This window comes from Taudactylus pleione, unplaced genomic scaffold (assembly GCF_031769625.1).
Source record: "Taudactylus pleione unplaced genomic scaffold, aTauple2 ptg000225l, whole genome shotgun sequence".
Lineage (NCBI taxonomy): Eukaryota > Metazoa > Chordata > Amphibia > Anura > Myobatrachidae > Taudactylus > Taudactylus pleione.
The window spans coordinates 5,031,291-5,052,976 of record NW_028284627.1 but is presented as its reverse complement, the minus strand read 5'-3'; the positions used below and the strand labels follow the sequence as shown (position 1 = coordinate 5,052,976).

The window sequence follows — 21,686 nt, the reverse complement described above, 5'->3', positions numbered from 1 at the left end:
TTTGGAAGAGATGAGAGTGTGACAGTGCAGGGGCGTATCTATAATGGGTGCCGGGTTGCGGTGCACACGGGCCCCTGGGTCCAGGGGGGGCCCGCACAGCACACCCTGCACCTATATTATCTAATACTTACCTCTTCAAGGTCCCGCCAGAATATGTACACTGCGGCCATTTTTCTGGCATTTTGTGCATGCGCAATGAGGAAAACGCCGGGGAAATGGCGTGGCGGCATGCGCAGTAGACTCTGGGCACACTCTAGTGCCCAGAGTCTACTGATGCTGCGGTCGGCAGTCAGACGAGTCAGTCTGCTGTCGGCCGCCAGGGAGAGAAGAGGGGGCCCCAGACGGGGAATGAACACGGGCCCCCTCCTCTCTTAATAATCCCCTGTGACAGTGTGTGTATGAAGACAGACCCACAGCCCCAGAACCTGTGTAAAGTAAGAGTGTCCAAAAACCAATCCTGGTCAAACTACACCACCATACCAAATATAGTAAAGCTAGGCACAGAACGCTGATCGTGCATAAAGGACACACACTTTCTCGCTTATTATATAGTTGAAAAACTAAGGCCCTCATTCAGAGCCGGACGCTCTGAGCAGACGAAGCCGCCTCCGTCGTGCGCATGCACCATCAACCCACTTGCGAGCACTCAGTGCTCGCGAGCGGGTCAGAATCAGGCCCTCAGTTCCTGAACCTGTCATTAACTATGACGTAATGTCCTGGACCAAAATGTATTTTCCATGAGATAAGTTTTATTTTAAAGTCTCTCTTGAGTGCTTTTCAATAGCTCCACCCCCAGTAGCTCCACCCACAGTTCCTGAACCTGTTTTTCCCGAAAAAGAGCCCAAGCTCTAGTGCAATAAACTACTGTGTCCCATAATACCTGGGTCTAGTGCCTGGAGTTTTTCTGCTGAGCAAGAGTTGCAGTTTATCTCTCTCCAAGGGGCCTATTCATTAACACTAAAATAACGTTTTTAAGGACATTTTCCTTAATTAACGTTATTTTAATACTCATGTAGAGACTTAACACAGGAGATATCACTGATGAGGTGGCGTATAGTAGCTAACACCTGCTTCCAGCGTGTGCAGGTCCCACGTTGTCTTCCTCCATCGCTCTGGTCTCTCCTCTGGCTCCGTCTGCTATGCTGTCATGTGTTCTCCCAGCAGAACACAATAAAGTTTAGAAAAAAAAACAAACATTTTTTTTCTAAACAATACTGTGCTCTGTTCGGAGAACACGTGACAGCATAGCAGACGGAGCCGGAGGCTGCTGCGCGGGCAGGTAAGTGCTGGATTGGGGGGGGAGGTGAGCGGAGGGGGGAGGGGGGGCAGGTGAGTGGGGGGGGGATGCAAAATTACCGCATCTGTAGGTAGTGCTGCGCATGCGCTGGGTTTATTTCCCGAAAAGCTGTCATTGCAAAAATGACAGATTTTCGGAATAGATACTGATGGAGAGGCAGAATGATGAATTCCTCTGGTAATTAGATAGAACTCCATGCGTGTTCTAAACCTAATTACCTCCAGAGAAAGTTTAGGTATGATGAATAGACACCCAAGGCTTTGAATATAGACCCCTAGATACCATATAAACAAGAGTGAAATCAAAATATTGTGCAGCCAGGAAAAGTATAGGAAAGACATAAGTTAATAACTACAATGATAGGCATCTCAAAAATAAATGACAGTGAACTGGAATATTCCTTTCCTGGACCCAACATAAAGTATAGCTGGAGCTACAGTGGCAGAACCAAATTTCCAAGTAGGAAAGCGATATATCTATGTGTATTATTTCTTTAGCAAATAATCCAGTATTTTATTATTGCCACAATATTTTTACTTTCTGTGCATTGTGCAGTAATTACAATACTAAGGGGCAAGGTGGAAGAAGTGGAACTGCCAGTAGAAAAGGTGGATATTATCATCACTGAGTGGATGGGATATTGTCTCTTCTATGAATCCATGCTGAACACCGTCATCTTTGCACGGGATAAATGGCTGGTAAGTACTAACTATGCACAGAGGCATCCTTCTTCCTCATCACTTTTTTCCAAAGTTCCAACAGTTTGTATTGGACTGGATAAGTGATTACTACAGACATACAGTATAGTTATCACAGAACATGGTACAGTTACAAACTGCAGATGCTCTGATGTAGAAAGTGAATTCAGGGCCTGATTAAGAGATGTTTGCTGTTCCGATATTTACGCAGTTGAGCAATTATCAGACTGTGCATGCGTCACGGTCACACTGCGCACATGCCAAGGGTCCTTTGCGATGCCTCTCACCGTGAGGACCAGACAATGGTCGCCGCGTCCCTCTTTATCCGGCATTTTGCGCATGCGATGTCAGGAAATTACCAGGAAAATGGTGGCCACGCCATTTCCCCGGCAATCTGCGCATGCGCAGTAGACTCTGGGCACACTCTAGTGCCCAGAGTCTACTGATTCTGTGGTGGCCGGCCAGCTACGTCAGTTGGCTGCCGGCTGCCGGGGGATGCACACGAGACCCTTTCTCTCTAAGATGCCCCTGGTGAGGACTATTTCACAAAGTGATTGAAAGTCCCATAATCCCTTGCTTCAGTAGATGATATTGAGGTGATACTATTATCTCACAACAAAGTAACTGAGGGGTGTGGCCTAATAAGTGAAATATGAAAACATTTGCGTGGTGTATCAGTAGGGGGGCCTGAGCTAATTCACACAATTTGATAGAGAGCAAATAAAGGTGTCAGACACAACCTTCCAAATTTACTGGAAACAAATTGTTACGGGCTCATGGCCACAAACACCATTGTGCTTTGTTGTTGTGTGTGACTGGTCCGGTGTATTAACCCTGTGGTGTATGAATACAGGTCTGCGCAACGTTTGTCTGTTATCCATCAGAGACTCTACAATGAACATGATGGGAATTGGATCAATACGCACAGACCTGCACATATGTACAGGGATTAACTCGGCAATGACACATGTATGTACAATAGACAGTGCTGTTCAAAAAACTAATCATCTTTCGGAAAAATTATATTTACAGAAGCTAGAAATTTGCAAAAAAATATTTTGCGCACCTCTAAGGGTGAGAGGCCCAAGAGTGGAATATTCCCTGCAAAAGAAAGGCAGCTTTTAGGTCTTGTTCAAAAGCTAATTGAATCCACTTCAAGAATGCTATTCTTGCATTCCCAAATATACCTTTCTTTATATTTGACCAAAGAGCATAGTCAGCAGGTAGGCCATTCATTCCAATAAGTTTCGCCCTGACTGGCAATCACTTTGATCTAGACAGACATTTTTATCTCTGTGTTTTGCTGCAGGCCAATAGATCCACTCTGATATTTAACAGTGTGTGACAGTGTGATGGAGTATAATAAAGGCGTGCAGGGGGTGCTTGTCTGGATTTTATATGTGCAGTTCAAACTGTGATGTCTTTGTCAGGTGAATAGATTACGAGACCCATTTCCCCACAATTCATCAACAGAAACCTGGAGGGCTGATGTTTCCTGACCGAGCGGCTTTGTATGTCGTTGCAATTGAAGACAGGCAATATAAGGACTTCAAGATTCACTGTGAGTACAGTATGTCAGTCACGCAGCCATTATCAAGCACTGCTGCTGACCCCATTAACAATATATGATATAATCTGTGCGGCAACCCTCCGGACTCAAGCAAACATAATGAACAGATTGCTATATCATTCCAGAGATACCACAGGACAACAATTATAAATATAAATCTTTAAGAATATATCTATCTAATGTTATTTATATATATATATATATATATATATATATATAGTGTGTGTATGTATATATATATATATATATATTTATATACTGTATATATAAATATATATATATTTTTTTTATTATTATTTATTTTTATTATTATTATTACTATTATTATTTTTTTTAAGAAATACTATCCCATTGAGAAATGTATGTTTTTCTGCATCTAGATTGTAACATTATTATTTCTATTAGTTATCCAAAATACAGACGAATATCAGACCGTGGCCAATAAATTCTCTGATATCCCAGAATTAAATAATAATCCTGAGAGTACCAATCATATTAATTCAGTCTAGTCACAGCAAAAACAAAAAACAAAAACGCATCCAATATCCAAAGTAAAATATATTTTTTTAAATAAATGTATTAATCAAAAAAGTTTCTTTTTTACAAATAAATCAAAAAATATTACATACATATAAAACTAGTTATAAACGACAACTTCAGTTTGTATATATAAAGAATCTACCAAAATGAACAAGTCTCTGAACTACTTTGTAATACACTAAACAATGATGTCATGTATATCCCACTCCATTACAGTCTAGGGGTAGATTTACTAAGGAGCGGGTTGTTAAAATTGCTAATCAGCAGCAGCTTTGACTGATAGTTTTAAAATGGAAGATAAAATAAATACAAACAGGGCTGGTGTGTCATTTATTGCTATTGCCATTTTAGGACCATCGGTCAAAGCTGTAGATGAATGACAGCTGTGATAAACCGCACTTTAGTAAATCTACTTACATATGTGGAACCCATATGACAGATTGCCTACGAACACCTTAATAAATCATCCACAGAGATCACAGATATTAAGTGGTGATTCTGGTTAGTTTGTTAGCAGTAACATGTAGTCAGAAGCCTTTTGATGCTTTAAGCTGTGTTGGTCGTTAGTAGGCAACTCGTCTGTAATACGTATATTGCATGTATGTAATATTTTCTTTTATTTGTAAAAACCTTTGTGATTTCTTTCATAAAACAATATTCCAATACTGCAAGTATTTCATGCACTGAAAAATTGAGACTTTTTAAGCTATGGATCATTGTATATATCAAGAACATTATAATGTGAACACATTACATTTAACATCATTGTCCCCTGACAAGAGTATTGTATATGCCTGTATTGCACTTCTGGTGAGGGTAAGTGGGGGTGTTGCCATAGCAACCAGTCAGCTACTAGCTATCATTTTATAGAATGCACTAGATAAAGGTTAGCTAGCAGCTGATTGGTTACTTGTCCTCTTTAGAATGTTTGCTATATCACCTCTTTATCACCCACCAGTGGAACCACCTTTACTTTATTCAGCAGAATCCTTGCTACTCACATACAATATATCTTTGCACATTTAGGGGCTCATTTGTCAACGAATTTTATCATACTCAACGAGTTTTAAAAATCGTTGTGTATGATAAATGGTGCTCCAGCCAATCTGCTCCCTACTGTCATTTTTCAAACAGATGACAGTTATTGGCTGGAGCACCATTAATATACACAACAAGTTTTAAAACTTGTTGCTTATTATAAAACTTGTTGATAAATGAGCCCCATATATTGTATTTGTTTTTCCCAGTTATATTATGTATAAATGCTAACACCAATACTATGTATTTAACTGCATTTGTGTCCACAGGGTGGGAAAATGTGTATGGATTTGACATGACGTGTATCAGGGATGTTGCCATGAGGGAACCGCTCGTAGACATTGTAGACCCAAAGCAAGTGGTGACTAATTCCTGTTTGATAAAGGTTCGGTAATTCCCAATGCAGAAAGTAAATACTTTGTTTACAGTCATTTTTGGTAGAAATCACTTTTAAATTCAGCTTATAAGATTGCTTTTGGGGTTACGGTGTATTTTATTCTCATATTGAATGCACAGGAACGCATTTTGTGGGTCCAAATTAAATTCTTGAGAATACAGCCTGTTAACTAATAGAAACCAGTGACATCGCTGAGGCACTGATGTTGACAGCCATTTTGTTTGTTGAACCAATCATAATGTTCCTGGTCCTGGTAAATTGATAGGATGCATGCTCATATGTTTTGGTTCAGGCTATAAAACTAATATTAGTTGTGTGTAGGTAAGCAGTATTTATAATGCACTGAGATGAGTTATTATGGAGTTTTAATGTTAATCCTCTGTTACACTTAGAAGATACAATGGACCAGATCATGCTCAGAATACTGTAGGCCTTCAGAGATCAACTGTATATGTGGGGCTTGGTGAAAGCGCAGGAGGCTTTGTCAGGATGACCTGGCACTACTGGGCTCCCCTGCCTTCAGGTCCTGTACAGGCTGCACACCCTGCAGTACCAGCAGTGGTCCATAGGCTGTACCTTAGGCAGGTCAAACTGAAAATAACAACCGAGCCGAATATTCAAGGTCTAAGAGTGTGTGGGCCGCAAGACAAAAAAAGGAAATTTACATACTGACTATGGGGGCACCATAGCAAAATTTCCTTGGGGCCCCCATAGGTCTACCTGTACAGTGTCCCTGTAGTTGTGCCCATTATGCAGTGCCCCTTAAGTAATGCCCACTGTAGCTGTGCCTATTATGCAGTGTTCCCTGTAATTGTGCCCATTATGCAATGCCCCCTGTAGTTGTGCCCATTAAGCTGTGTCCCCTGTAGTTGTGCCCATTATGCTGTGCCCCTTATGCAATGCTTACTGTAGTTGTGCCCATTATGCAATGCCCCCTGTATAAGAGCCCCTTATGCAGTGCCCCCGGTAGTGCCCCTTATGCAGTGCCCCCCAGTAATGTCTCTAGTAATGCCCCTTATGAAGTTCCCCCAGTAATGCCCCTAGTAGTGCCCCTTATGCTGTGCCCCTCCCAGTGTAGAACAGGCCCCACTCCCCTGTGCAGTACTTACCTTTCTTCACGCTGGCCGTTGGACATCGCTCCAGTCCAACGCCGTCAACACTCCCTGCTGCCGCTGACTGGATCTAACTAGATCCAGATCAGCAGACGCAGGCTCCTCTCATTGCGGGTGACGTCATGACGCCACCCACTCACCTGCACACTGCATCACTGGGAATGCTGGCCTCTGAAAAGATCAGAGGCTTCTTTAGTCTCTGACCACTTCAGAGACCAGCGTTCCCAGTTTTGAATACAGTAAACACTGCCTGATCACAGCTGAGCCAATCGCGGCAGGAGTGTAGATACTGCCCAATCAGAGCTGAGCTCCAATCGCGGCATATATGTATTTGGGCCCACACTGTCGGGCTGCATAAAATGCTTATTTGGGCCGCATGTAGCCCGCGGGCCGTGAGTTTGGCATCCCTGCACATGTTTGTGAATATGCAGCATTATCAGTGGCCTCTCAATGGTTGTTGATCTACATGCATGCACATGTGCCGCAATCACGGATGAATCATAGTATGTCTCTCTGTGAATGTGTGCATGGGATAGGAGGTGTGTGCACTGTGGCAGTATGTGAGTGGGCATTTTGGCCCGATGTGTGTCTATGGGTGGGATGCATCAAGCAACGCCAGTATGCATGAAGGAAATCGCAAAGGACAGCTCTCCGGATAAGAGCTGTCCTTTGTGATAGAAGGGCTTCCAGGTTTATGACCCAGTCATCCCTCTGCGATGCGTCGTATGACACATGTGCCGCAGGGGGTGCTGGGAGGGATCCATTTGGATCCCTCTCACAACACACTACGATAAGAAGCCCATAAGTTGCCCACCGGGTTCAAGTTGCGTAAACCTTTGCTTTCCAAAACTTGATGCATATTAGAAATGCTGTCAAACCCCTAAAAACTGTATTTTCAGGGGTTTGACCGCATTTTTAGCTTTCATGCATCCCACCCTAAAGTACACAAACACCCCAAGATATACTGTTACACACTCTGAACAACATACTGTAACTACCACCCCACACAATACTCATACCTTACTGCCACCTACTGGCATACGTATATACTGTGCCCCCCACAGTGGGGCTCAGACAGGGGATGGAGCAGGTACAAATTAACCAGGCCCTGGTCTCTGTAGGTGACCAGGAGTGTAGAGGTGGCTTAGCCACCCCCTCCAGTGGCCATACCACCCCAGTACTTGAGCTTGCCCAATGGCTTTGCGGCCTTGCTCCCACATATTGTACACTGCCATTGTAAGTAATAGGGCTCTCCACACTATGCCTACAATATACTGTTCAACACAAAATGTCGAGATTGTCCACCTATCATGCTGTAGTTGCCTTTACAAACTAAGGGCCTCATTCAGACCCGCTCGCAAGCGGGTCAATGGTGGGGCACTGCGCACGCGCGGTGTGCATGAGCCCCGGAGCGATTACAGCAGGAAGCTCACTGGGGCTTGCGGCATACAAGACTCTACCACAAGGGTCTCGTCGCAAGCCCGATGGTCGCGACCATCGCAACCATCACCTGGCCGCTCGCAAAAGCTATGGGTGGTCACCCACAGCTTAGCGAGTGACCAGGAGGCCGGTTTTTAAAAAAAAAGCGGCCGCCCTGATTCAGAGCGAGCGTACACACCTTAATGAATGGGGAGACAGAAGTGTCCAAATGTAAAGATCACATGGAGCCAATCTCCTCTTAATAATGAAAGGAAAGCCCCTAACAATGTGCCCTGTACACTACATTAAACCCTAAACTGCTGACACGCGCATTACACTACAAATGACACTACACCTGCAATAATGCACTAATAAGCACATATAACAATAACTGGCTATGTTGAGAATTGAGATACAGTACAGAGTTAACATTTATGTACTGTCTAGAAAAGGATTCTTACAATGATATCAGCAATTTGTAGACTGCATATAAATCACTCCCAGTACACAACAGTAATCAAATTCATTTCCTATTTTATTTTTATACAGGAAATTGACATATATACAGTGAAGACTGAGGAATTAGCGTTTACGTCAGCGTTCTGCCTACAAGTGCAGCGGAATGATTACATCCATGCATTGGTCACCTATTTCAACATTGAGTTTACAAAATGCCATAAGAAAACAGGATTTTCTACAGGTACATGTACAAATGTATTTTTTGTTAACCTAGGGCCTGATTCACTACAGATCGCAACTGCGTATGCAATTCCGATTACGCACGCAGTTCAACTGCAATAGTATGATAATTCATTGCGATCGCTATCCCACCGCAGCACTACACAAGGACGCCTACTTTACTGCAAAACCATCGGTACAATCGAGTACCATCGCAGCCTCACACACACTTGCACAAGCTCTGACCTTACTCAGAAATTGCTAACTTCATTGCACGCTATCAGGCCTCAGGCTGCGTACGGCACCGCAGTGGCTAATTTATGCATGTCCATGCAACAGCGTCCGAATGCACTGGGACATCTGCGTTTCGTATACCCCCCATCACCCCCCACAAATGGCACTTCCTGTCAAACTCTCTGCGATGGGTCTGCGTAGTCACTGCATCGTAATCCCGGTCGCAGCAGCCAGTTCGCGCACTGCGATGCATACGCATGCGCAGAACGAAACAATCGCCTGATTGCATGCATATTATCAACTGCGTTCCTTGCTGAATCAGGCCCCTAGTACCAAATAAGAGAGAAATTCACTTTTTACCAGCGTGCAGTACTCTCTAACCGCCTGTTGGTGGGGCTCTGAGTGTTTTGCTATCCATGGAATGCATTTGGATGGGGATGAGGTTTCTTAAAGAGCAAAGGGACATGTACATAGATGGGCACCATGTGGTCTGGAAGCACCTGTGACTCTCATAGTTTCCCGGACCGGGAGTACAATCTGCACGTTTAGGGTCTGATTCTGAACAGGACACAAAGTGTCGGCATATGTTGACGTCCACAGCTGGCAGATTTATTACCTTGTGCTAATGCGGGCATCTGTAAGTCAATGCAAGCATCCTTCCGTCTGCATCACTCTACCCACTGATTTCCTGGCCATAGCCGTAACAGTTATCATTACTATGGGCACTTGCACCTACCACATACTGGGTGCAAAAGATCTGCCTGAAATAGGCGTCCTATTTCCGTGCTCATGTCTCAAACCAGCATGGAAATTGGGTTACATGCACATGACATTCCCATGACAGTGACACGAGACGCATCTTTTCCGTGTAGGGTAATCGCCCAGTTTCCGCCCAGAAACCAGTTCACAGATAGAGATCCAGCCATACAAAGAGAGAACTGTCAGCTCCCGTCTCCTCCATCATGGTGCATATGTATGTGCAATCTGCAGTTCCTTTCTTCAGGCGCATGCGTAATCTGCTGATGATCATGGAATGTGTCCGCTTTTGAACTTTAGTCTGACTAAGAATTAGGCTATTGGAGCGGGATGTACTAAGCACCACATCCACGACGCGGTACCTCCCTCCTCTCTTCAGGTATATACCACAGTTGATTACCTAGAATATTGCTGTCCTGATAAGAGCTGTTCTTTGCGATGGCTCAGAAGAGAGGGACTTCAGGGTTTAACACCCTGGCGTCCTTCTGTGCATGTCGGCCGCAGGGGGTGATGCGAGGGATCCAATTGCATCCCTCTTAGGAGAGGCCTGCCGAAAAGAAGCTCATAGACTTCTTTTGGGTAACTCCACCTGAACATGGTGTTACCCATCGGGACAAAGTGCCGCAATGCATCGCATTCCGGTGCTTGGCACATATGGGGTATGCAGTAAAACCCCCGAAAACTGCATTTTCGGGAGTTTTTCCGCATTTTCCCCTTTAGTACGTTCCGCCCCTCATCTGAAACAGCATGGTGATCCATAATGGGCTGGAAATACCTTTACTCCCCGTGGCCATTATTACCTGGTATTATAACAAACCGAAAATTTGTAAGAAGAAAAAAAAATAAGAAAGAGAGAAGAGTATTCATCATCGGGGGATACTTATCGGCATTGCTCCGGTACGAGGACAGACGTTCTGAAAAGCAGCTGTCCCCATGATTAGTAGCAAGACTACTTAATGAGCAGCGTTCCTGACCTCCCCCATGGCCGGCATCTGCACATGTGCGACCTGAGGTCACGCATGCAAAAAGCCAATGGGGAGGCAGTGAGGAGGCGAAGGCACTTCGCAACCCTGGACCTCCGTCCCATAGGAAGGAGTGGGGCTCCGAGCACCAGCAGCATCTAAAGATGGCGTTTGTTCTCACAAGAAAACTCCAAAAACTTTTTCAGTTTGCAGAATATTAGGCAGTCGTATCAGACCCCTAATAATGAATGACCCGTTACATGAAATATGCGGAAACTAGTGTTTAAGTGACGATGAAAAGGCCCGAGAGAGAGAGAAACCAATCAGCTTCTAGCCAACATTTTATATCATTTACTTGATACTGCAAGTGCTAGCTAGAAGCTGATTGGTTGCTTTAGCCAACTTCTCCATTTGTCCACTCCTCTACTTTTTTAGAAGGTTTGGTAAATGAGTACCCCCCATAGAGTAGGAGTAAAACAATGCTCCTGGATGGTGCACATTTACGTCAGCTTTAGAAAGTTGCATTTCCAAAGATAAACATGTACTGTAAATACCCAGGCGCTGATACAGAGTACGTATTACACCAGCTGACACAGTTGGCCAAATGGATTTGCACTACATATACCAAGAACAGTGGGTGCAAACATTTGCGCCCATACAGATGTGTATGACTTTGTCACTTGTCTGTGACTAAATGGACAGAATAGGGTGAGACTGGGCTGTTCTAACATATGCCAAGTACAATAAGGGTACAGACCAGGAAAAGGGTGCATATGTGCCTGGGAAAGCCACATTATTTGCGAGCGGTGAAGGACGGGTGTAAACCAGTAGATGATGATGATAATGGCAGTCGCTGATACTAGTGTACTGCTTGTGACTGGCTATTTTCAAACACTCCATTGACACTGATTTTACTTAGAGATGAGATTTCCTGCTGCATTAGAGAGGATTTTGCCATTTAATTGATGCCTAAAGAGACATCATTTGCTGCACATAAAATCAGAGCCAGATTAACAATGGGGCGGCTGGGACTACAGATCCAGGCCTCCACATAAAAATAGGCCCATCATCATAGCAGCAGGAAGATAACCAGCCACCAGCTAGCCACACGGTTCGGCCACAAAACATAAGTATTACAATTGTATTTCTATTTTCACCACAAAATTATGCATTTTGAATACTTTTACATAATTATGGAGACATTGGGGATGATAGTGTAGGGGTGTACATGTTCACATGGAACTGTCCACACCCACACAGTGCCGGTCACACCGCCCACATGGCATTGGTCACACCCACACAGTACTGGTCACGCCCACATGGTGCTGGTCACACACACACAACACTGGTCACACCACCTCTGCTTCTTACAATAGGTCCTTAAACATTTTCAGCCCCAGGTCCATGTGGCCCTTAATCCCGCCTGGCATAAAATAAGTGGTTTACAAATATGGGTGCAAGTAGGACATACCAGTTTGTGACATGCACCTGGCATAAACCATATGCATACAGTACCATTGCAAAATGGAACACATCTCAATCTCTGCACCTTTGTGTGCAACGTTTTCTATTGTAAATATCTGGTATTTTGTTTCCATCTCTGCATCAGAGCCTCAGGGTTTAAAGTTTCTTGTAACAACATAATAAAATAAGGCTAATGCAAAATGTTCCACAATTAGAAATAATACTGAAAAACATATTGCTGTATCCGTATCGCATACAGACATTTATTTGTTTCTTTGGAAGCTGCATTCATGGTTTAAATGTTCTTAATAATTTGTAATATGCCTGAAATGTGCTGATGATGAACAAAATGACTACTGCAAATTGCAGACACTGCAGAGCTAGGGGACTAACTACAATTCGACCAACACAAATAAGAGTATTGTTCATTAAATAGATAGGAGAAGCAAAAATTGCTAAAGATTAATTTTTATTCATAAAAAAAATTACTCAGAATTGAAAGGTGTACAGATATCTATTTACCCAGATGGATGTTATGGATGTTTTTATTGTTCATGAAAATCTACCAGCAGTTGAGGTTTTTTTAAAAGAGTTGTTACAGAAAGTTTATACTGCAGTTTATCGGTATTATAATGCTATTCTTTATGAATAGTACCCATTTTATTGTTGTTGTAGCAATGTACAGTATGGGACTCTTGCTATCTATTTCTAATTTCAATGTATACATACAGCAGCATAATGCCGCTCCTTTGACCAGGGCCGTAGCTAGGGTAGTGCGGCCGGTGCCATCGCACAGGGCACCACAGGGCAGGGGGCGCTGTTTGGGTCTGTCAAATTTCATTTTTTTATTATAATTCTTGCTTGTAGCTTCCTCTTATTTCATCCCCAGCATCTCCTGGCCTCTCCTATATCTTACCTGGCCCTTCCACATGAAGCCATGGCCCTTTTTTGGATGCATTATGTCCCTTTGAAAAATGAGGGGGGCACCAATGCTCTTTCTGGCACAGGGCACCAAAAAGTCTAATTACGGCTCTGCCTTTGACACATAGTGGTTTATATGTTTCATGTTAATTCTCAGTATCTGTTTATGTGTGTACAGTAATGAGTACATTTAGTAGAAGGGGATATGAGGGGTTGGGTAGATTTAGTAGAAGAAGATATGAGGGGTTAGGTATATTTAGCAGAAGGGGATATAAGGGTTTGGGTACATTATGTATGAGAGGATATGAGGGGTTGGGTAGATTTAGTAGATGGGAATATGAGGGGTTGGGTACATTTAGTAGAAGGGGATATGAGGTGAGTGGGAAGATTTAGTAGAAGGGAATATGAGGGGGATGGGTCGATTTAGTAGAATGGGATATGAGGGGTTGGGTAGATGTAGTAGAAGGGGATATAAGGGGTTCAGTAGATTTAGTAGAAGGGGATATGAGGGGTTGGGTAGATTTAATAGAAGGGGGTATGAGGGGTTGGGTAGATTTAGTAGAAGGGGATATGAGGTGGTTGGGTAGATTTAGTAGAAGGGGATATGAGGTGGGTGGGAAGAGTTAGCAGAATAGGATATAAGGGGGATGGGTCGATTTAGTAGAATGGGATATGAGGGGTTGGGTAGATGTAGTAGAAGGGGATATAAGGGGTTCAGTAGATTTAGTAGAAGGGGATATGAGTGGGATAGGTAGATTTAATAGAAGGGGGTATGAGGGATGGGTAGATTTAGTAGAAGGGGATATGAGGGGGTGTGTAGATTTAGTAGATGGGGTATGAGGGGATGGGTAGATTTAGTAGAAGGGGATATGAGAGGGGTGGGTAGATTAAGTAGAAGGGACTCTGAGGTGGGTGGGTGAATTTAGCAGAAGGGGATGAGGTTGGTGGGTAGATTCAGTAGAAAGAGATGTGAGGTGGGTGGGTAGATTTAGTAGAAGGGGATATGAGGGGGATGGGTCAATTTAGTAGAAGGGGATATGAGGGGATGGGTCATTTTAGTAGAAGGGGATATGAGGGGGGTGGGGATCTAGAAGGGGATGTGATGGGAAGTGGGTAGATTTAGTAGAAGGAATATGAGGGGATTGGATGATTTAGTACAAGGAATATGAGAGGATGGGTAGATTTAGTAGAAGGATATATCAGTTCATGGGTAGATCTAGTAGAAGGAAATATAAGGAGGTGGGCAACTTTAGTAGAAGGTAAGGTGAGGGGTGGGTAGAATTAGAAGAAGGGAATAAGAGGTCATGGTTAGATGTAACAGACAGGAAATGAGAAAATGGAGTGATTTCATGACAATTAAGAATTAAGTGGATAAGAGTGCAATCCATTTGCAAAACATAAGAGAAAATAGTTAAATGTGACCATTTTCAAATATGAGAAAAATTATGTTTCTGTAAATATAAGTTGGAGTTGTTCTAATTTGGGATTGCCAATGTGCCATCTATATACATTTTTAGCATTAATATTAATAACTAAAAAGTCTAAGGTTTCAAAAATGCAGCCCCAAAGTAGAAAATATCAATTTGTGTCCATTTGTACCTATGGATATATGTTGAAGCATAGTTTAGCATATTATTAATACACCAGCTGTGGTAGTTCAATATTTTATCATTCTTCTGAGGTGAAAGTTCCTTAACGAAAGCTTCTCACTTATTCCCATAAGCAAAAGCTAGTTCTTATGTTCTTGAAAGAGATACTTAAATGACCAACAAGAGGTGAGTATTCCGCATATCCCCGGGGAATTTACCTGATTTTAACACATCTTCGAACGTGACAGATACCTGAAGTTGGCCTATGCTATCAGTTGAAAGCTTCTTTTTCATCAATCAAGTGCACCGTACACTATGGTAAAGAACATTTATGTCGCACTTGGATCCACTAAACCCAACTCTCACTGTGCCAAACTCTCACAGCCCAGGACCATGTGTCCATGCTGTATAGTCTGCTACTCATATGCCCCAGTCAAACATCCATAACCTCCACTGCCCTGCGCACTGCTCTGACCTTCAGTCATCCATATCTCTCACACCACTCCACCATGCATTTACTCATTCTACTTAATCTTTCTTCTTCTTCATTCATCACACTTATTTGCAGAATCCTATTTCTCCCTCCCCTATTATTATTTCCCTCTAACTACTTCTTTCCTCATTAGTCTGCAGCCATTAACTATTTTTGAGTCCTGCAACCATCTCACTCTCCGAACTACACAAGCAGAAAAAGGGTCACACTCCCAATCCATCCTCTGGCACTACATCCCCTATACCTTTCTTAAAGTATATGGGGGACTCTTCCCCAGTCACACTAACCAACCCGGAGACAACTAGCAGTATATGTATTGTTCTTTTTCACACTGCACCTTTCAAAGTATACCCACAAATCTAATCCTCTCCTTATACTTTGAAGTGAGCTCCACCCACCTATACTCTCCACCCACTGTTGGGGGTATAATTACTAAAGTGCGGGTTTTTAGAAGTGGAGATGTTGCTCATAGTAACCAATCAGTTTCTAGCTATTATTTTGTAGAAGGTGCTAGATAAATGATAAGTAGAATGTGATAGTTTGCTATGAGTAACATCTCCACTTCTAAAAACCAGCACTTTAGTAAATATACCTCTTACAATATATAGGGGAGTGAGAGACAGACAGGGGTGACACAGAGGGGAGAGACAGTGAGCACAAGGAGAATGGAGCTGTGGGTTAGGATGGGAGCTAGAAAGGTTTGATAATGAAGTGGGTCTTATAAGCCAGTTTGAAATTTTGAAGAAAGGAGAGTCTGATAGTTAGAGGGTTCCAGGAGTAAGAAGCAGCTTGCGGAAGTGGGAGGAAGCAATCAATTGGGAGGAGAGGCAGCTTTTATTTGTGGAGCGAAGTCGGTGGGAGTATGACGGGAGATAAGGTCAGAGATGTAAATAGGAGAAGATTGGGTGAGGGCTTTGTAAGTGATTGTGAGGAGTTTGAAATGGGTTCTGAAGGGGAAGGAGGGCCAGTGCAGGTCTTGTAGGCGAGGGTTGGCAGATGTAGTGTATTTGGAGCTTCCTTGAGAAAGCCCAGGTGAAACGCACTTTGGACGTTTCCAAGGGACCTCTGTGCAAACAGGGGTCCTCTGCACCACAGTTCATAGTCTTGCTGGGTTATCCTCACTGTCAGGTACTGTACAGTTACTTTATTTTTCTCATTTATAGTTGTTCTCTCATCAGCTGCAGATCCAGGCAGCCATGCACTGTCTCTGCATCAGGGGGTGACTGGGGTCTTGCGCTGACAGCAGAAACAAACCCCATCCTTCTCTGTGCCACTTTCTCTGGACTCTCATCCCATGTCTGATACATTGTATGACAGGGGAAAGCACATCCATAAGGGGGATAAGCACACAAACACTGTCATTCTGTATTCATTTATATCTTTAGGAAGGTTTCATTGTATGACAGGGGAAAGCAGATCCATAAGGGGGACAAGCACACAGACACTGTCATTCTGAATTCATTTATATCTTTAGCAAGGTTATAATTTATATATCATGTAATTTCATTCATATTTTTCTCTCTGACATCCCACGTTGACTGACATTAATTTCAGTCAATTACCATTGTGGTTAGAGACTTATTTCGTTTATAATTTAAGGAATAAAAAAAAATGCACCATTTTTTTTTAATATAACATTTGCATCAATATGGTATTAACTGTTATGCATATCTATTCATAAAAGATTGTGCAATATATATAATCTTTTTCTGGCTCATGTACTAGAAATTTCTGAGAATGTGGTTTCTAGTCCCCCAATTTTAAATTGACCAATAAAGATTTGTGATTTACTGTATAAATCGAGGTGTGCCCCTTGGTATTCCCAGCGTCAGCATCCTGTCAGCCGGGAGGATGCCGACGCTAGGATTACCGGCGCTGGAATCCCGTCAGCAGTCGGAATCCCGGCTCCAGAATTCTGACTGTAAGTATTAGGGTTAGGGGGAGGGTTACATTTAGGATGGGGGGTTAGGGTTAGGCTCTAGGGGGAGGTTTGAGGGTTAGGCTGCGGGTGGAAGGGTTAGGGATAGGCTGCAAGAAAGCTGGGTTAGGGGGAGGGTTAGGGCACATACCTACAGGCATCGGGATTCTGACTGTTGGGATGCCGCTATCGGTATTCTGACCTCCGGCATCTGCCTGCTGAGATCCCGTACCCAGCCTGTGCTCTTCCAATAAGAGTACATTTGTTTCTTTTTGACCTCCCCATGTTTTTTTGTCTGCCACTAATTTTTCAGTTTTCAGTATCCACAAAGTAGACACAGCTTGGAGTAGATGGAGCTGTGGCTCAAAGCTCCACCCACAACATACAGTGCATCCAATCAGAGATAGCCAGATCTAATGGGTCTATGTACTAAGCCTTGGAGAGAGATAAAGTGGATGAAGGTAAAGTACCAACCAATCAGCTCCTAACTGTCATTTTTCAAACACAGCCTGTACAGTTAGGAGCTGATTGGTTGGTACTTTATCTCCATCCACTTTAACTCTCTCCAAGTCTTAGTGCATGGACCCCCTAAAGCGTTTCAAATGTCCCAACCAGTCTAAAACTGCATTCTTCATAAAATGGGAGTGGTCTTTTTAAAGCACTCTGGAGAAACGCGTGTCTGCATTTTTAGTAATTGGTTTTAGAGATTACCTGTAATATGCTACAGTGTTTCAGTTTAACTCCAGTATCCATATAAAGTAATTTTGTTGTGTAATGTCGTAACAGTTAACTCCTCTTGTGGAATAAATAATTTGACAGTTTTCATCTATTTTTTACATTTTGGTTCAAGTATTTTATTTTATTTTTTAATACAATGCATTGCACCTGGCCTTGCCATTTATACCCATCGCCCACTCTCTCTTACCTTTTAGTCTTTAATGGCATGACTAATACTTTCAAAAATGTATAAAGACTTAATGACAAATAATTGCATTCTTCAATGGATACATGTCAAATATCTCCAGTAATGTATTTCTTTCTTTTTTTGCTTTATTGTATTTTTTTTTTAAGTAGGGGGTTTAATCTTTCAGTGCTGTCAAACTCGAAGCACATTGTTATCTCACATTTGCAAAGAAAAAGGTAGTAATCAGATTGCCTCTAAATTATATTACAAAATGTACAAAGAAACATTTTTATTATTGCACGTTTGTGAATTTGTATATTTTTACTAATATGCTCTATAAAGGAGCCATTATTTATTTTGAGATTTGATACCAAATCTCCCTGATGAACAAAAATGTTTCCCCCAACCATCTCCTTACTGCATTCGCATTTGATAAATCTATCACTGTTTCCTATGGAGAACTTCCAGGTATCCTTTCTCTCCCCACCTTACTGCCTACACTCATACCCCATTTAAACCACAGCTAAAACCTGGGTTATTGCAGGGTTAACCCAGGTTGCTGCTAGGTGTAAAATGGGCAAGGATTCCCGAGTGTCCCGGCAATCCAACCCATGTATCTTGCAGGGTTTAATGACCCTTTAAACCCTGCAGTGTAAACGGGTAACAAGGGGACTTCCGGGTTTCTTGTCGCTTGGAGATGATGTCATCTCCAAGCGCCGTGAATAGTGTTCAACTGCACCCGCGTGCAGTGTGAACAGCGCAGGTCCAGGGAATAACCCGGGTCAGTGCCACAGTGAAAATCTTGTCTGTCCTGGTTCTGACCCGATTTTAAACTGTGTTCCAAATTTTGGCTCAGATCCGGGACTTAGGTAGAAAAACAACATCACTAGGCCGGATCTAAGGCAGACGCATCTGCGGTCACATTACCTTATGCTAATGCTCGTATCCACCCATCTTCATGCGGATGGCCGGGCCGTCCACCGTTTTTCCGTCCACAGCCATCATCACTAGTATCAGCACTTAAACCCACCCCTGTGTGGAACAGGCGACCCATCTCTGTCTGCATAGGAATTAGTTTTAACTATGTACAAAGTCGCAGATGAATCACAACGGAACTTGGCATATAAAAAAGCCACGCCCATTGCTTCGTAGCACTTTGTACACAGATTCAGACTCAGTCACACACAGATGTATGATTGCCGCACAGCATATTGATCAGTGAAGTATAGCAAAGTAGTTTTGTTGCTCCCAGTTGTTTCACTTATGCGAATAAGACGCACAGTTTCAGCGAGAAAGACGCTCGGTGCGGCCGAGTTGCCCGGGACTTGGTGTGCCAAGGGGGGCTATTTGGCACAACTGAATCCACAGTGCACATCTGTTACTCAATCAACATTATGCGTATAGCGATGATATATGCCCTTGACGGTGCAACCGCACAAACGTTTATGCAGTGGTGGCCATCTTAGCTGCGTGGCTCAAGTTCCTGGCCACTGTGTCCCCTGTAGAGCTGCACCTAAAATGTTTTATTTGTTCAAGTAAAATTGCTTTGTGTTCCCTCTTCCAGGACCCCTGCCACCTAGGAGAGCTCAGCGTTTACCTGCTTGCAGTTCATTGATTCTCCAGAGCGCACAGCCTGGATATTGAATGCTAAATCCTGCACAAACCCAATGTAAAACGGCTAATTAGGGACCCCTGCAGTTTTCCTAGTTGGGGGGGAGGAGAGTTTATTAGATACAAGCTCTGAAATCTTGTAAAAGCCACACTGTTTCCATTGTTTAAATAAAATTAGAGCAAAGGCTAGGACAATTAAGCCACATGACTGCTTATCTGAATTCGCACACTTGGCTGAACTGAACTGTAGCGATTAATTGCAGCAATGTTAATTAGCAACTACGAAGTTTAAGTCAATCAGCAAACTGAAATTAATTAAATAGCAAGAATAAGTGCAGCATTTGAGAGTCCTACACTGGTCATTTCATGTTCAAAGATCAATTTAAAATGTTGCGGATAATAAGCTATTGAGCAGAAGTAATTAAATGGCATGTATCTAAAATGCTATTTGTTTTATGCTGTCTCTTAAAAGATGCATTTCCGCTCTTAACATACAGGGAAAAGCAAAACAAATCTAATCAGGCAAGTGCAGGGAACGTTTGGCCTGAGGCCCGGCAAACACAAGTGTCCCAGGCTTGTGTAACAGTGCACTGCATTTGATAAATGGGTGTGGCCAAACATGTGGGTGTGGTATTCTAATGTGGCCATAGTATTATGCAGTAAATGAAATGTGATTAGATTTTATTTTATAGAGCAATTACCACACATCTCGCCAGTACTCAATGTAAAAACTATTGTAGTGACTATGGGCCTAATTCAGAGATGTACGGAACTCTAATGTTCACATACACTGGTGGCCAAAATTGTGGACACATTTTGAAATTTGAATGTTTATCAACTTCGAATGCTTATAAAAACTGTTTCACTTCACGCAGTGCAATGATTCATATATCAAATGAAAGGAAATTTAATGCTGAATTCAACACATTAAACAGAGGTCAAACATTTGCATTACAAGGGAAGTTATGCAGTGAAAACAACACTTAGGGTGAAAATCCCTGTTTACTTATGATGTTACTGTCCTATCAGTCTTTCGTTGGGTATCCTTTATTTTTCAAGACCGCAGCACAGCGACGTGATCCAGGATTGTGGTGTTACGTGAAAATGGTCTTTCGTATGCAGCAATTGCGAGAGAAGTTGGTGGGAATGTGACAACATCAGGAGTACGAAAGTTTTGTTTACGCTATCCGGAAACACAATCTATACAAAACAAAAAAGGAGAAGGCCGGAAAAAGTGCACAACAGCTGTTGATGATAGGAGAATAAAACGAATTTGCATCAGGGACAGATGGATGTCATCTGCAGCCATTAGCAGTAAACTGAGTGCAACTGGTATTTTGTCAGTGCAAGAACGGAACGGAGAAGACTAACGGAGGATGGCCTAAAAGGTAGGATTCCCCGAAAAAAGCCATTGCTGAATAAAAAGCAGCAGCAGACACGAATACAGTGGGCAAAAGAACACATTGCATGGACAGAAGGTCAGTGGAAACAAGTGATATGGTGTGACGAAACTAAGTTATCGATATTTGGTAGTGATGGGAGAGTATGTGTGAGACATCGCATCGGCGAAGAGGTACATCCAGATTTTATTCAAGCAACAACAAAGAATCCTACAAGTGTTATGATCTGGGCATGTATGACAGCAGATGCTGTAGGCCGCCTTTATGTCATAGATGGCACACTGAACAGCAGAAAGTACATTGACACCATCCTACATCCAAAACTTCTACCTTCTATCAGGGATCTTTTCCAGATAATGCCCCATTGTTTTCCCATCAGGATTCAGCTCCCTGCCACACTGCACGGATATGCAAAAAGGGGTTCACTGAGAATGGCATACAGGTGCTGGGATGGCCAGGAAACAGCCCAGACCTGAACCCCATAGAACATCTGTGGTTCTGTTTGAAAAAACTGGTACATCTGAGGCGTCCATCCAATAAAAGACAATTAATTGAGGCTATAATTGTCTCATGGCACCACATGATAAAGAAGGAAGAGCGCCAAACATTAGGATGTTACTGTCCTAAGTGTTGATTTCACTGTATAACTTCCATTGAAATGTAAATATTTGACCTCTGCTTATTG

The 21,686-nt window shown here is 42.8% G+C and overlaps 1 protein-coding gene across 2 annotated transcripts in view; it reads left to right on the top strand.

The window, feature by feature from the left end:
- The window catches only part of PRMT8 (protein arginine methyltransferase 8), a 281,239-nt gene that overhangs the window by 223,640 nt on the left and 35,913 nt on the right, over positions 1 to 21,686 (top strand). For both annotated transcript variants that reach the window (XM_088478992.1, XM_088478991.1), the window contains exons 5-8: positions 1,853 to 1,995; positions 3,469 to 3,556; positions 5,413 to 5,528; positions 8,621 to 8,771. In XM_088478992.1, coding sequence (XP_088335118.1) covers positions 1,853 to 1,995; positions 3,469 to 3,556; positions 5,413 to 5,528; positions 8,621 to 8,771 — 498 coding nt within the window. The remainder of the gene's footprint in view (positions 1 to 1,852; positions 1,996 to 3,468; positions 3,557 to 5,412; positions 5,529 to 8,620; positions 8,772 to 21,686) is intronic.